The sequence below is a fragment of the Rhamphochromis longiceps genome, linkage group LG11 (assembly GCF_057381845.1).
Source record: "Rhamphochromis longiceps isolate RC_006_pf linkage group LG11, R_longiceps_female_GT1.1, whole genome shotgun sequence".
Taxonomy (NCBI): Eukaryota; Metazoa; Chordata; class Actinopteri; order Cichliformes; family Cichlidae; genus Rhamphochromis; species Rhamphochromis longiceps.
Window position 1 is genome coordinate 14,465,007 of NC_140567.1, and position 17,754 is coordinate 14,482,760.

At 38.9% G+C, this 17,754-nt stretch overlaps 2 protein-coding genes across 2 annotated transcripts in view; both read left to right on the plus strand.

Annotated features, from left to right (window-relative positions):
- The window catches only part of trak1a (trafficking protein, kinesin binding 1a), a 346,028-nt gene that overhangs the window by 68,810 nt on the left and 259,464 nt on the right, over positions 1–17,754 (plus strand). The gene's annotated exons all lie outside the window — the stretch shown is intronic.
- Positions 8,925–12,759, plus strand: ccka (cholecystokinin a). Its single transcript, XM_085421729.1, has 4 exons — positions 8,925–9,024; positions 11,069–11,148; positions 11,448–11,631; positions 12,187–12,759. The coding sequence occupies exons 1-4, from the start codon at positions 8,925–8,927 to the stop codon at positions 12,318–12,320; spliced, it is 498 nt and encodes a 165-aa protein (XP_085277855.1). The 3' UTR covers positions 12,321–12,759.

Sequence of the window (17,754 nt, forward strand, 5' to 3'; positions counted from 1 at the left end):
TGTTTATTCTGGTTTTAGTTTTTAGGATTTGGTTCTTGTGTTTAGTGCTTGAGTGTTGTATCAGCCCTACCTGTGTCTGTCCTCTGTGCTCTGTTCGGGTCCTCGAGTTTTGTGTTGTAAAACAGTCCCAGTTTAGGTTCGTGTCTTTGTGCAGTCCTCGCCACCCTCATTTCTGTATATATTTCACCCTTTGTAAATAAAACGCTCACCTGCATCTAGCCGTTTCTTGCATCTTGGGTCCTCATTTAACTCCACCACACGACTGCTGCCCCAGCCGTGACAGCAATCATCTCAATCTGCTATCAGTTTGCAATCAGCTCATCATTTTGTAATTGGCTGGGGTCAAGCTGCCGATTACATGTAATCTGTTTGTGATAATATGGATTAACTGTAATAAACTGTCAAAAATCACAAATCTACAAACACAGAAATTTCCCAGTGACATTGTTGTACAACCAGAAACTGGAAGTTAGAAATTCTTCCACGCATAGTAATGTAGTTGCTGGAGGATGGCAAATTCATTTCAAAACTGGGCAAATATGCAGTAATCTTGATTTTATATAGCAGTACAACCAGAAAAGAATCAGTTGGCAACCAGTTGAGTCAACTCCTATTGCAAGGAGACACATTGCAGACAAGTTGCACTCACTGGTGCAGACTGACTCAGACTGACTGCAACATGTTGTCATGTTATCTGTCTGTTTATTAATTAGAAGGCAGTTCTTTGAAAACCTTCAGCAGTCTGTCAGAGAGTGATTGCAGTGAGTTGTTTGGAGACAGGTAGTCTCCCAACAGATGACTGTGCAATCTTCTTGTGAACAAAAGTGTTTGCCCAGAGGTCGAGGGTGCTGCATGCTCAGCCTCTGGTTGACCAGTTGGTTCCTGAATAGAACAAAATGTAATGTAATCACCAGACAACCACTTATTTTTCCTCATTTTTCCTAATTCCTATTTTTCCACAAGGAAGTTACTATCCTGCTTTTACCATAAAGGCAGATCAAGGAAATTAACTGGATAACAAATCTGACTTGAACCAGTTTGAGCTCTGGAGAAGAGCAAACAAACCACAAAGCTCAGTTTTGGCTGGACCCCATAATAGAACACAAACAGCAGGTGGCTACATAATGGCTTCATGCCTTGAGGATTTTGCTCAAACTTAGTGACATCATAAGATAAGACATTGGTTGAAATATTTCCCTAAATCCCTGATTGTGATGTTTAGCACACAGTCATCTTTTAAAAATGTTTTATTGCTGGTTATGTAAGACAAAATGAGTCCACCCCAGGACAGCATTTTGCACTTCCTGTCTGCTAATACTGTAATTTCAAACACTTAAACATATTTCCCACATCCCAAAAAAATCTAATAACATTTCCGAATGAATATTTCTGCCATCAACAGGGCACAGTTTTCCCCTGTTTAACTTGCTGCAGAACTTTCTACCATTACTGTTACACACACAGTGGCACAGACAGGGCGACACATGTAACTGATACTGCAGGATAGTACACATGCACACACTTACACACTCACACACTGTTTTTTTATGGCCCAGAGAGGAGCATTAGTACTGATTAAAGGACCTATTAGAGAAAAAAAAAAAGCAGCTGAATGTAGTCTCACGTTATTTCCCCTGAGAAACTCATTTTTAAGATGCTTCAATAAGACCTCGCAGCTCCGGACTCACAAATTGTTCATTTGAATTCAAATAGCTTACAGCTTTTCATATAATTCCCCAAATCGGAAAAAGAATTTAATCACCATGTTCCAAGATGTTATCCAGATTAAGACAATCCTGCAAATGACAAATATGATTTAGAGGTTTGCTAGAAAGCTTCGATGCCACGATGTGGAAAATCAGAGAGAGCAGCAAAGTTCAGTAAGATTATTTCCTCTGAGAAAGCAGTCTTGAACAAATAACATCACACAGCAGCACAGGCGCACAATAACTCAACTACTGTTCATTATTGTCGCAATGCCCCCACAGTTCTGTCGCAAAACATTGGTATTGGGGAACAGAACTTACAGTAGGTGGAAAATACTATGGCTTTGCCTGAAGGGCAGGACTGCACTTTCTCATATCTTGGAGCTGCAAATGTCTTTCTTTTTTCCTGCAGATTAATTCTGCCTTAAAAAAATAAAAATAAAAAACAACAACAAAAAACATGTTCATGTTTTTATATCACGCCTGCCCATACAGGTTTTACTATTCATTCAGAATTCCCTCATGTTTCAGGTTAACGAGAAAATGTGAGCTTGTTAACAGGCTGAGAGGGAGAACATTGAAAGGAGAAGAAGAAATAGAGGTTGGGAATAAAAGAAGAAGAGACAACAAGAAAAAGACGGAAGAAGAAGCAGATTATAAAAGATATCAGAAGATGAATAAGATAAAAGAAGATTTTAAAAGAAGAAAACTATAAAACAAGGAAATAGAAGAAAAATACTCTGTTTAATACCCTATAGTGAGAAAGGTGTAACTGCATGTTTTTTTACATTAACCAGAAATAAGAAGTTCTCATAATACATGTACAAACGCTGTTGTCCTTGTCAAAGGGTAGAAGAACCTCAAGGATGTCTACTGAGAAAAATCCTGACTAAAGACATTTTCACACATGAATTTCAGCTTTGTGAGAACTGATTAAGATGAATGTGCAGAGCGCACGTCTGCACCTCCACATTTAATGGCCTTTAACTTGAATGGCCCCCATCGGTCTGATTGTACCAATGAGAGAACAGCTCTGGTACCACAATCCACAGCAAGCGAGTCGGTATCTCGAATTATACCTCCTGCATGTCCCAGTCAGACAGCTCTATCACCTGAAATCAAACTTATTGTTTCCTGTAGTGAGGAAATAGCAGACAAACGATCTCCAGTTGTGTGCTGCAGTGTTCCCACCTGATGGTCCCAAAGTTTTCTGAAGTTTTTTCCTGTTCCTTTCCTGTTTCTGTGAAAAATGATTTTGCTGGGTCTGCCTGGAAGCTTTTGCTCATGTTGTCCCAGCTGCAATACCAGTGGCTTCCAGGATTACATGTGTTTAAACTCCAGATAAAAGATACTTCATCATGACACCCTCGGTCATAGTTGGCTAAAAGTTTAGAAAAGGAGAAACTTCTGTACATTTGAAGAAGACTTTGGAGGTTAAAAAAAGCCACTGAAACTATCCAGATGCTGAAGAAGATGAAATTCTTGCTCATTCCTTGAGCTCCCAGTTTTTTATTTCATTATTTTGCCTTTGTCTTCACATGGCTGCAAAAAAAACCTTTACCAGTAAAAAAAAAAAAAAAGCATCTAACTGTTTCCATCAGCAATCAGCATGTTTTTAAGTGTATGTAGTTAATGCTTAATAATCATCATCATTTTTGCCCCCTCTCACTCCCCACCTCTGTGCTCATCTCTGCACCCAACCTTCCCTTCATGTCCAACAATAGAAAACGCACCAGTTAATTAAAGAATGGAGGGTCCATCTAGAGCTGGGCGATATATCGAGTTTTTAAAACATATCGATATATTTTTATACGAGATATAAGATGTGACAATATCCTTTATATCGATATAGTCTATGTTACGTTATAATTATAGTTGTGGAGCCGCAAGTTTGCCTCTCTTTCGTCCACTTTTGTCTCTACGCAACGTTACTCCGCCTCGCCTTCACTGAAGACAACTCCCCCTCCTCCCCCATCGCTTCACATGCAGGCAGCGACAAGACGGACACGGCAAATCTCCGTTAACGAGTTACTGCGCATCGCCCCATGCGTGGGGCTGGACGGCGTCAACGTGCTAACGAGCTAAACATGCTAACGAGCTAACAGCGCTAACCCTAAAATCCTTTCATTCTCTCAAAAGTTGACAGCGCGCCTTATGTATGAATTCTGGTTGTGCTTGATGGCCGCGAACTGATTTTATGTGGTACACGGCGCTCAGCAATCTGTCAAAAATGTTTGAGTACGACTTTGGTAAGCTACGGAGCTGCACCGCTTGATAGATTGTCGGCGCATTACGGCTACCGAGGAGCTTCGCGGAGTGATACGTACTGTGCATCAACGTAATATTACCGTATTGTGTGTGGATAAGGACCATAAATGGCACCTGTAAGAGACGTGGTTATGAAGCGGATTTCAAACTCCAGGCTGTCAGTCACACAGTAAAACTTGGGAACAGAGCAGCTGTGAAATCTGTCTGTCTTTGTTATTACGCTCAGCGTCTTTTAGTTTACATTTTGACTGCACAATTGTGAGCTCTTTGTTTAGCACAAAACCAACCTTGTTTTCTTTTATTTATGGAGCATTATTATTTAATGAATGCTCATAATTTAATTTTGAGTAATTTTTCATGTACATCTGTGCTGTATGTTAATAAAAGTGCCTGTGTGACATCTGGGACACAGCTTTGACTAAGAACTCTCTTTTTGTTCTTACTTTATGGCTTAAAAAAAAATCGAGATATATATCTTATATCGCCATCCAGCTAAAAAATATCGAGATATGAATTTTGGGTCATATCGCCCAGCCCTAGGTCCATCTACTGAAGAGGTTTGTGACCCATACACCACAAGAGTGCAATTAAATCAAGTACCCGCTGGCAGGAGGAGAGACAGAGAGAATAAATATGAATACATTCCTTAAAAATCTGTGTGCATGTATGTTTCCTTTGAGAAGTGATGTCATTATGAGCCACAGGCCTGTGTGGAACACCTTGTTTGGGTATTTTATTTTTTAAAAAGGCAGAATAATCACTGAAGATTAACGCAACATGTTGTAAGTGATTCTTAGTGAACTTGGCATCAGGACAAATCTGTGTTCAGTACCAAAACTGGTATTGGATGCTGCTTTTTGCAATATTTATGCTGTTATAATCGCTTTTTCTTGTCTTTCCTGTGGTAATTATTATGCTCCAAGTTCCATAAAGAGCTGGCATTTAAAGTCCAGGATCAACTCAAGTTTACGGCATCAGAGATCCACAAAAATACAATCATAACCAAAGCAGAATCCAAAACCATGAAGACATTATGTAGCCATCCCCTTCCTGTGAACTTAATACCACGGGGAAGAATATCCACTGTCTGTCTACTGCAATGAGATTGCAGCTCATCCAATATGCAGAAGCAGGTATGCTAGGTATGAATTTCAAACAGTCTGCAAAGAATCTCTTATTATCAAATGGTTCATAGAGCCAGACTCATGAATGCATGTGTTTAAGCTCAGAATGGCAGAGAGAGTGATGACAGCATCAACCACAGAACTGGAGCTGAGCTGTTTGTTGGAAATTAGATGAAGAATAATATCTCAATCTGACTCTAACTATGCCTGACTGATGTTGTCGACTTCTAAGCTGTAGGTTTTTCTATGAGAAATGTTTGATTGACTAATCCAAAAATACATAAACATGACGATGGGAGTAATGAAAAACTAATGTTACGTTTACATCACTAAAGCCCAACACATAATATAAACCCTTAACCAAAGTTTGCACTCATCCATTCAGCCAAAGCAGGCAAGAACCCCTCGGGGTTCATTTCAGCCTGGTTATATTTTACCACAGCATAAATCACCATAATGAGCATGCAGAGTGGGAACCAGAAGAAATGGAAAATTTGCACATGGCTTAGGCAGATGGCAGATACAAAGTAGCAGCTAGTTAGCAGAGAGCAAATGCCTTCACTCAGACTGACACAGAGCAGCACAGGCACCAACATGCAAGCAACTGAAAGAGTTCAAACTTCAAACCAACAGGCAAACTTTAGTTGGTGAAGTGATTCAGCCATCGGCGGCGGAGCGGTCCTTTAGGTTGGGCCTGGTGTTGCAGCATGGGCAGAAAAATACCCCGATTTCTAACTTTGTGTGTGACTGATGCACAAGAGGTAATCTGAGCTTGTAAATACAACACTTCATTACACAAACCCACTTCCACAGTTTGGTCTAAAGTTAGTTGTAGCATTTGCAGTTTTCACATTAAGAGGTGGGCGGGTGAGCAGTCGTTTCTCATTTTACCTCATCATTTTCATAGATTTTTTTTTTTATTGTTGCTTGAATCAGTTGACGCTGACCTATGAATCACTCTAGCATGACACATGACACACCTAACTCAAGGGATCACCTAACTCAACGATCATTCATCGTTGTGTCCGCACATAACAGAAAACTCAGCAAAGAACCACTTAATTTCCCACTGTTAGATTTTTCCTATTTCTTTGACTGAATCTACGATAAAAGCCAAAGGTAGCAGAAAAATACATAAAATAGCATTTTTGCACTAACACGGTGATTCTCAAAGTGCTGTTGGCCTATGACTTTTATATTCTGGCATGCTGTGCAGAAAACAAATATTGACACAGGACCTCAGAGATACATCTGGCCATTCTGTTGATCCATCTACTGAAGCCTCATCAGAAATGGTCTCAGGTGAAGTGTGGCTGTCAAGAAGGCTGCTAGGGCTCCTGAAATATGTTTTGCAGTCAAACGGTGCATTTTGAGTTGCCCTAATGTTTTTTCTTAACACTTCCTGACCTCGGCCTCACCCTCACTATTTCCGTTGACTGTCATTTTTAATTACATCACAAACACATATATAATCTTCTTCTACTTTGTGGAAATCAGTTATTCTGGTTTGTGTTGCACAGCTGCTAAATGTTGACATGGTCTGAAAAGTCAGTGTTAGCTTAAAAATTTGCAGTCCCTGTTTGTTTTCCTATATTTGAGAAGAAAAGCCATAAAAACTTTCTTTCTGTTTTCTGGCTTTTAATTCACATTCATTTTTTTCCTCCCCAATAACAGAGAGAACCTGTCTGATGAGGCTTACAGGCTGACTTTTGTAATGAAATCCTGTGAGAGGGTAGTGGATTAGTGAGCTTCCAGTTGTCTCTTGACATCTGCCCACTTGATACCTCAAAATCTATGAATTCTTATTTAAAACACAAAGTGAGTGCGGTGTTTGTCTTTGACAGAGGGCAGAGGGGCACGAGTATCAGCCTACAGGTGCGTGCCTGATCAAAAAGTTCATGGCAGTGTTATGAGACAGACATATGGCAGCCTTATTAACATAGTGCTAAAGAGCTAAATCACACCCGGGACAGACTCAGACTGTCCACTGGCAGCCTCCCACATCTGACAGTGTCAGACCTTGGTGTAATTTGAGTGAAAGGGAGCTAGCTCACAATCCTCTCTCAACTTTCTGACACATCTTTGATTTCTTTTTTGCAGGTTTGAATTGAAAGATACGTTTTCCTCATTTCAGAGGTGGGACTGCGCTGCTGGGTAAAAAAAAAATTACTTTAAATATCCTCCCGGTGCCAGGTCACAGCTCACATAAAATAAAATAAAAAGTCTGAATAGGAAAATAAATGGAAAAAGAACAGTCTGACACAGTTACTGAATGAGAAATGAAGACCAGCGCAACAGAGAATGACAGAGAATGGCTAAAATCCATTGTTCATATACAGCAAGTGAATGATTGGTGTACAGTATTGTGCAAATATTAGTTTATTTTAATTTGTGCAGGTCCACTGGCTTTACTGACATTAAGCAACATTTCATAACAAAAGGGAGCTGCAATAAAGAACTTTATATGTTTAAAGGTCCAGGATGCATCCGCAGGGGAGTTAGATTTTCAAGGAAGAGCCAGAGAGTGAAAATATGTTTCAAAAGTACTTTAATACCTTTCTGTAAACTCAGCAGTACCTGAACTACTGAAGAATTTAACAGGATTCACAAAAATGCTGCAAGCAAGCAGCCATTTATATCTACCCAACAGGTGTAATGTACCTGAGTCCTGTATGTTTCAGCTCCAGCAAACAACAACGTTGTAAAATGAATCCTTTGACTCAGACAATTTGATGATAGCTAAAATAGATCATTAGGTTTTAATGAACTTTTAAAAGCACAGTTTGCACGTCAGGGTGTTATTATTCCAGCGTTCGAATCTGTAAAATATATATGAAAGGGATCCTCATGCTGTTACTTTCATTCTGGCCTTCAGAGACACTGAATTTTTATGTTATTTTACTTTATTTATTTTTAATCAAACATTAAAAAGCAGAATTTTATTTCAAAACTTCCACATGTGTTATATAAACCCTACATATTCACACTCATAGCCAGTGCATCACTGTTTCGTGTATAAGTGCTGTACCCACAAGCTGTGATTCGGATTTTTTCTTTAATTAAGTACTTCATAGATTGACAAAATGATCCCACTTCTATTTAATTAAACAATTTAAAGATGCCAAGAAGACACTGGGGATGTTTTTACTGTTTAAAGAAAAGCTGTTGTACACAGAGCTCATACACATTCATCGCTGATGAAGGTACACACTCAGACAGGAGATAATATAAGCAAGTACCGTATGTGTTTCTGATCTTTAACACTCACGTCTGTTTGATTGCATGACACATCCACGAGATTACAGTGGATCCATGTGCATGACACCAAAAGGCTTCGTTAGAAGTCTCAGAGTTTCATTCTTCTCCACTTCATTCTGTCATAATTTCATCAGAGATCATCAGTGGAAAAAAGAAAAGATAGTCCCAGGATGATTTTCAGGCCGTCAGACATGAACAGTGTCCCTGCTTTTGATCAGCTAAAGCTGTTAGAGCCTCGCTGCAGCTGGCGAAGGCACTGACCTGCAAGTTTGTTATCATCTACAGCAAACCAGTTAAAGATCCCCAAAGCGTCTCTTTACTGGATTCAAAATACTAACCCCTCATTTTCAGTCACAGGTGTATTTAAAGCTGCCACCTTTGTCCCAATCCTCTCTCTCCTAGATTGGCGTGGGTACATGTGGAAGTGTGTGTGAGCGTTCATTATGCTTTCTAAGTTTACATGCATGTTTGCGTCTTCACTGGCGTCAGCGCTGTCACTTTCTGCACCAGCACCAGGCTCCTCCCACAGGCCGAGGCTCCTCCCCCTCCCTCTCTGTCAGTATAAAGTATGGTCTTCTCTCAATCTCATACTCAGTCACAGCCTCATCAGTGGAGCAAAGCTCACTATCTTCAAATCAGCCTCTCCTGGTTTACTTCAACAGCTGCAGGTAAGGTTTAAAATATTCTCTGCAGTTTGTTTCATTTTAAAACTTCATTTTATTTCTCTGTTTTCCTGTCACAGGAGGATGGTTACACACACTCACTAATGCTTTGAGGTGTCCTGTCCCCTCATTTTCAGTTATTTATACACTGAAAATGAGAATACTGTAGACAAGTAAAGACTGGACTGGTATTTATATAGATAGTTATCCATCTATATGTCGTTTTCTTCTTTTGCCTTTTTAGAGCACAAATGAAATGTTTATTACAGTGGATCTTTTCTTCTCTTTATTTAAGTGAGTGGTGGGTTTTAATGAAAGAAAATTATATTCATACACGAGCCAAACAGAATTATTAAAAGATTATACAATATTTATGATTAAAAGTCTTTAAAAAGTAACAGATGAGTAAAAATAGATCCATGCTGAAAGCTGAGCTGAAAGAGAATTATGTCTGAGTGTCCAAATGACCACATAAGAAATTTAATTTTGCCCCTAACTTTTATCTGGAGGAAAACTCTGTGTTTGTGTTTAAATGCTCACAGAAGCTGCTGGTTCTGTGAGCATCATTTGACCTTTGTTGTGGATAAAATTATCATTCCAAGAGTTGGAGTTAAAAGAAAGTAGGAAAGAAATTCCTCATCACATTTCATAGGAGCTTTTTTTTTTTTTTTTTTAATCTCTGTGTATAAACTAAGTAGTGATGGGTAAAAGTGTTATTTTCTCATTTTGTTTTCTGAGGAGAGGAGAGGAGAGCTGTCACATACATTACATTATCACATCATTACCAGCCTATTACATAATGATTGAAAGACAATGACCAGCTGCTAAAAGGAATTATATTAGCATGAGCAGAATGGCTATTTACACCACCGCTGTGTCCGTTTAAACAAATTATTCAAACCAAACATTTCACTGGACTTATGGTGATAAAATCACACAAGAAGAAATTCTCCATTTCAGTTGGTTTAAAACTGCAGAGGAGGGCGATTTCACCTGCACGTCTGTAATGATTTGACCAGTGAACAACGACTAGAAGACGTTCTGGACTGTTAACGGTACAAAAGGATCTAGACTAAGAACAAAGACTCAGTACATAAAATAAATGAAAAATCTAAAACACTTATTTTTTTATTTGTTCTGCAAAGGTAGAAACCATGGCAAAGTTATGCTCTCCTGCATATCTATGTTCTGGTGTTTATGGGCTGTAAAAAGATCATCCTTGACTTAGTAAATATATTAACACAGAGAGACGCAGCAGAGCGCTGTAACACTGTGACAGACTGAGGCAGTGGGGTTTTTGATTTATCTGAGATTGAAAGCCTCCAAGCAGCTTTTGCTGTTGGTTTTATCTAATTATCCACTTTAACTCATTTTCCTTTGGAAATAAATTTTGGGAGTAAAACATTATTCATCAAAGATAATATGCTGCTTTGGCAGGCTTCAAGATCAAAATAAAATAAATAAATCATCAAAATGATCTTCTAACCAAATTAATAAGAAACATCTATAAATGTATTTATTATTATGTTTAATAATATTATATGTATTTACATGAGGGGTTAAAAAGGTTTCATGCCTCTGCTTTCAGTGTGAGTAAACTTCATGTATTGATTCTGTGTGACACCGACTGTCCTGTGAGCCCCGTTCAAAAAACAGCACATAGATCAACATTCGACTATAGAGACCGCAACTCCAAACAGCACATACATATACATGTATGTGTCTGTGTGTAAACATGAAGCCGTTCTGTCACAGGCAGAGCAGGAGAGTATTTATGAAACATGAAATAATGTTTGCTGTAGTTCGAGGCAGAACCATTAAAGAGTCATCTCTTTCTCACCCGATGTGTTTAAATGACCTTAAATTGATTTATTGCTGCTTTTTGCAAAGCCAATATTGCCTGCATTGGTTTGTTTTCCCTTAGCAAGCTGAGGTGAGACAGAAAGAGAGAAGAGGGCAGATGAGAGGCAGTAAAGAGCAAATAAAGACTAACTGGAAATGTGCTATTGAGTTTGTTTAACTGTTATTCTCTCCCTGTCTCTCCATCCAGCCATGAATGTAGGCATCTGTGTTTGTGTTATCCTGGCTGCTTTGTCCAGTGGTTCCCTGAGTCTGCCTTCACAATCAATTGTAAGACACACACACACACACACACACACACACACACACACACACACACACACACACACACACACACACACACACACACACACACACACACACACACAGAGCTAAACAGCGCGTACATTGCCAATTAAGGGAAGTGGAGTAGGACCCTGATTACAAACTTTAATGTCTAAATTGCCTCCACGTGGTACAATTGGATTCAATTTTCCACTGGAGGATAAATATTTTTTTTCATTTGAATTTTTTTTTTTTTTATTACTTTTTAAATGTGTTATTTCATAAATGTGTCATTTTCTCCACAGACAGCTGAAAGTACGGCTCTTCTCTCAGGCAGCGGATCTCTCCCTTCTCCCAGCCTGAAACGGCAGGCTCGCTCCGCTCCAGCGCCCCTCTCAGGGCATCTTATCAACTACAGCCAGCACCAAGAGGACGCAGACACTCCAGACAGCCTGAACCAGCTTCTGGCCAGACTCATCTCTAGGAAAGGTGTGATCAGACTGCCGATACAGAATAAGAGAACAAAGGATGGGAAGAGAAAATAAAATGACCGCCTTTCCCTTTTCCCTTTACTTGTCATCTCATTACATGCTCATATTTCCCTCTTCCTCACATCCATCCTTCTGCAGCTTGCGTTCATTCATGCTGTGTTTCAGTCCCACCATCTGGCATTTCCCACCTCCCTCTGGCCTCCTCTCTTCATCTTTCCACGCTTGCTACTCCCCTAACATTTCTGCCTGCGCCCTCTATCATAGTCGTCTGCCTACCTCCTGACCTCACTCTCTGCTTCCTCTGTCACCGCGCATCGGTTTTTTTCTTTCAAGTAAACGCTGTGTGACTACGAGACCTGCTGAGCTCATGGACAGAAATAGAAACACAGCGAGTCAGCATGAGTTAGATCAACAGTGCCATTTGGAAGATAGACCGTATATTATTATCATACAGTATGGGTAGTTTAAAAAAAAAAAGAAGAACAACATAAGTTTTATGAAATGCAGTGAATGTTTTCTTTTGTTTAGTTTGTTTCATCCATGTCTCCTCTAGGCTCTGCCTACCACACCAGATCCTCCCTCAGCAGCAGAGCCAGTGGTCTCCCCCCCAACCACAGGATAAAGGACAGAGATTATCTCGGCTGGATGGACTTCGGACGGCGTAGTGCAGAGGAGTACGAATACTAGTCCTGAAGGCACGGCTTTGTTTCTTCGAACGCTGAGCCCAAAACCTCCAACATCACCAGTTAAAGTTTTTATTTTAAAAAACCTGGAGCCCTTTTCACACTGCACTCTCAGCCCACCAGAGCTGACTTAGTGAGAAGTATATCTCAGCACATATCCTTCAATCTACGAACCACAAACTTCAATCCAAAACTTACGGCACATTATTGTATATCTGTGTTGCTGTTAAGACCAAAGGTAGCAATGCTTGTCCATCCCGCAGTGCTTTCTTAGTCCCTCACTCTCTCTGTGGTTTGGATGGTAATCACTAAAAATGAGTCACAAAAAAAGTTTTTTCATGGAAAAAAGGTGTTTTGATTTCTTAAAATATGGGGTCACTGTAATTTTCTAACCAGCATAGAGTTTTTAATTTGTTTGGCAGTACTTTCTTACTTAAAGTTACATGAGTAGCTCACGATCTGCTAATGCTATTAGACATTGGTTACACAGCAGATGCTTGTTACCATAAATTCATTGTTAGTTAAGTTGTTTTTGACAAATGCAATGTTAGCTTTTTGGTGTTAACAGATCAGTGAAGAAACAGTAGGTCTGGTATAACAATGGGAAATGCCACATTTCCATTTCAGTGGATATACAGAGCTTAACTAAGAAATCACAAATATTTTAGCAATGAGTCAAAACTTGTTTAAAACTAAAAAAGATTATCATTTAGTCTGCAATAAATCATGTTTATATGACTAAATTTAAGCCAGTGCTCTGAGAACTGCACTAAAAACATCATTTCGATTAATATGCTGCTGGATTAACCCATTACAGAAACATTAAAAATGATTTTGGCAATTACCAGTATTGTTAATTTAGGGCTTCTGTGACATTAAACTTACACTGGGTGGAGATCTAATTAATTTGTTTAGCACTGTAAGTCCAACAACTTCAACTGTTAAAAGGCAAAAATTACAAAAAGCTGTTAAACATAACACCCTTTAAATATATTTCCAGTGAGAAAAATCAGTGTCTTAGGATTTAGACATTCGTATTTTAAAGTACTGTTAAAATGCTTAATTTTACTGAGCGTTACTGTATGAATGTATCTGTAGACTTTTAATGTGCCCTTAAGGTGTCCTCTGCAAACTAATCTTCATAAAATTACACAATAAAAAAACAAAAACGACACAACAATAAAAAGCATGTTGTTTCATATCACACCATGCTCAACACTGAATGTGACACATCATTCAAAAATCTTTGATCGTGCTAGAAACTGGGAGAACTGGGTGAAAAGTGGCTAACATGGCAGGCTGCTGCAGTGTGCAGTGTGAAAAGGGCAAAACAGGTTTTGACAAGCACAAAGTGTTGTCTGTTTGATACCTGGGAGTCTCCCTGACTTTGCATAATGGACTTCAGTGGCAGACACAATAACATCAGGATGCTGCAGATATTAAATCTACAGATTAGAAATGTTTTCTTTTCTTTTCTTTTTTTAACGGCCTTTATTATATATAAAGGTTAACTCTCTGTATTAAATCATTTGTTTCTACAGATTCAGTGAAACTCCAAATAAAGCTTTGTTTTCCTCCAATGTCAGCAAGAAATTCAAACGCTTTCTTTTCAGTCTCATGATCTTATGGTTTCAGGGCACAGGTGGTGGGGCAGTTCTCTATATAGTGTTAGATTTGATCACTGCAGAAGAGAAAGAATGGATGTCTCTTTTTTTTACAAACCTTTGGTGCAACCCAGTGTGGGATTTCAGCAAAAGAAAGCCAAAACATTTTCATTTGTGCCCACTATAAGTAAAATAGCTTTCCCGGGATTAGCATTGGGACAAAGGAGCTGGTAGCTAGAAAAGGTTATAATTTAAATCAGACTTAAGTCTCAAAGAGCTCATTTTGCCTTTAAAAGTGTTTGTGTTCGTGCCTGGGGATTAATTAAAGTGGATTATGTTAATGATCTGTTAGTCCTAATGCAATGAAGTTAGGATGAGTACTGTGAATAAAATAAAAAGCCCTAAAATAATAAAAACAAATCTCCTGGTGAAATGAACTAAATGCTGATGAGGGGCAAAATAAAAAATTATCTTCCTCACAAATATGAAAACAGAAAGACAAATTAAACTCTGGCTCTGTTTCTAATTAAATTTGTACTTGAAGTCTTTGTGTGCGAAACTGGCAAAAGTGATATAAATATACTGATAGGTGCTCTTTGATGAACACGTGGAAAGGAATTCTCTTCCGTTTATCCAATTTAAAGTCACGGGGAGGCTGGAACTGACCCCAGCTGCCATAGAGCGAGAGGAGACACCCCGAACAGGTCGCCTGTTACAGGACCAATGCAGAGAGACAGATAATCATTCATAGATTTATCAACTTACTGTGATATTAACTTACCAATATTAGTTATGATGTTATGACAATGAAAAATCCCATCATAGCTTAAAGACCTTACACTAAAATATTATCACAATAGAGTACTTCTGTCCCAGATTGCAGGCTTACTTGTGATTCATTCAAATCTACTGGAAGTTGGACCAGTGAGGCCATGAGATAAGTGAACCATTTTGAAGAAGAAGTCTCACAATTACTAAGATACACTACCTGGCTTAGCTTTGATTACAGCAGGCATTCGCTGTGGCATTGTTTCAATAAGCTTCTGCAATGTCACAAGATTTATTTCCATTCAGTGTTGGATAATTTTTTTTTTTACCAACATCTTGTATTGATGATGATAGTGTTTTTTCTTTTACCTTTCAATACGGATGGTCTGTTTATGTTTTGATCAAGAGCCTTTTTTGGGCAGCTGAAGAGGAGAAGTCTATCTTATGTCCAACCTCTGGCTGTATCTTGGTCACATTACCCAGCAAAACCCAGTATGCAGGTTCATCTGTAACAGTCCTTGTGCCACAGATCAACACTGTTGCTTCTACATTAAACAGAAGAGCAGCGACATGGGTGCAGGTCTCCGGGACTCCGGCCTTACAGGTGCAGTGGGCGGCTTCAACCTTCCCTGTGATGCTCACAATGACCCATGGCTGTAATGCTGGTTCATTCAGTCTTTGAGAGGGCAGTACCTGAAACACACACAGACCCCAACCCCAGATCACAGCACTGCCCCCACAGACTTGTACAGTAGGCATGATGGGTGCATCACTTCATCTGCCTCTCTTCGTACCCTGTTGCGCCCATCACTCTGGAACAAGGTAAATCTGGACTCATCAGACCACATGACCTTCTTTCATTGCTCCACAGTCCAATCTTTATGCTCCCTAGCAAATTGAAGCCTCTTTTTTTTTTGGTTTGCCTCATTGATCAGTGTTTTTTTTTTGGGCTCCACATCTATTCAGTCCCAATCTGTTGAGTTCCTTTTGCATTGCGTGTATGGAAATGCTCTTATTTTCACTATTAAACATAGCCCTGAGTTCTACTGTTGTTGTTGTTGTTTTTTAAAATTAGATTTCACCAAATGTTTAAGTGATATCCGATCACAATCAATTTTTTCCGGTCACGTTTCTTCCTCGAAGACGATTGGGTACCCACAACCCTTCCACTTTTTAATAATGCGTTGGACAGTTCTTAATCCAATTTTAGTAGTTTCTGCATCTCCTTAGATGTTATCTTTTATCAATGCATGCCAATGATTTGACCCTTTCCAAACACTATCATCTTTTCCACGACCACGAGATGAGTCTTTCGACATGGTTGTTTATGAAATGAGAAGCAACTCATTGCACCAGTTGGGGTTAAACAACTTGTTGCCAGCTGAAAGACCTATGCAGTAATTATCCAATAGGAGGGCTTGTACCCATTTGCTTAGTTAAATCCAGGTGGTTACCTTTTTTTGGCCAGGCAGTGTAATTACATTACTAATTTGCAGACTTACGGACACACATTTAAAAAAAAAAAAAAAAAAAAAAAAGTGGTATTGCAGCATATGAACAGTCGATTACTGGATACCTTAATGACCTCCACAGACTGTTGTGTGCAGTAATTACCTCATTGATTTGTTAAAAAGTGCAAAGATGTGTGAGAGATGAATTGTGGGGCTTCTGTGGGAACAGCAGGAAAAAGAAGACTCACACATGCTTGGAGTTGAATTTTCACAAACTTGTAATGAAAGATACTTTTCATTTTTGCCTTTATACACAAATACAGCTCATAATGTTGCCTGCTCTATTACGTGCTAACATTCACAACATTCATTCATATTCAAGTGACTGACTTTGATGTGCCGTCACAGAACTGTCACCACTCTATGTTTTCGTGTGCAGAACACAAGAAGGACCAATGTAATAGAACACAACATGGTTATATTACCTTAAGTAATAATTTGGTAACCCTCTGTTTACATTGAAAACATGTTGAATGATCAGACAACTCAATGAATTTAATGTAATGAGTGAAATACTCATTGGTGGCATTGCTTGACTGATTTTTCAGCGCAGTTTCATCTGTTGTTGGATAAAGAGAAATCGTCATTGAGCTGCACTTGAGGACAGTATGAATGTAACTGTTAACATGCTTCCTGGTTGGAGGCTCATCGAATACACAAGAATATTGTAGCTCTCTGTTGGAGTCATCTGAAGTTTTTCACTTTCTATTCTAAGTTTTCTGCATGATTACGGTGAGTACACCTATGTCACACATATGAAATAAGAATTTCAGCTAAAATTTCTCTTTATTAAAAAAATGGTGGCATGTGTTATCTGCACACAGGATGAAAATGTCTCTTTATATAGACAGGTGGGTATCTGCTGGTCTCTTAGCTCAGATTTATCCATCCAGTCTCGTTCAAAGTCCTGAACTCAGTTGATCTGCTGTAGTAAGAGTATAACTCATTTTGAAAAAGGTATTTAAAAAAAAAAAAATACAAAATGACTAGTTATGTTATAATGGGTCTGTTTATTTATTCGTTTTAGATGCACTGATTACCATCGTCCTCACACACTCTATTGAAAACAGACATGCACACATTCACGCTCCAACACGCAGACACATTTGAAATAATCACCATCTGACTTTCAGAACATGTTAAAAACCAGGAAGACATGAAACAATCAATATCAGTTGTACAAAGTTTACAACAACAGAATAATACCAACTACCCTAAACCGAGCCATAGTGTTAGAAAGTGCAGGAGGCCACGAGTCCCTGTTTGTAGGGCTAGCAAAAACAGATCCAGGAGCAGCTTATGTATGCGATTAATACATTTATAGTGTGAATGTGAGTATTAAGAGACAAATGTGTCTCAATTGTTCAAGTGCAAAAGTAAACAGGGAAAAATAAAGAAGACTTGTGATGCTGAACTTAAGCAGGGCTTAAAAGTGCAACGGAAATATCAGAGGTAAACTTTACAACAAACGATGCATCGCTATCACCTTAATCAGAGTTTCTGGAAATTTCTGCCCCAAAATCGATTTGAATGTGGATGCACAACATATTATTTT

Bases quoted from the DNA above. Each gene is read 5' to 3' on its own strand.
- ccka (XM_085421729.1), top strand. From the start codon at position 8,925: ATGGTCTTCTCTCAATCTCATACTCAGTCACAGCCTCATCAGTGGAGC. The intron at 9,025-11,068 runs GTAAGGTTTAAA...CTCTCCATCCAG, and splicing joins GTTTACTTCAACAGCTGCAG to CCATGAATGTAGGCATCTGT. The intron at 11,632-12,186 runs GTGTGATCAGAC...TGTCTCCTCTAG, and splicing joins CAGACTCATCTCTAGGAAAG to GCTCTGCCTACCACACCAGA.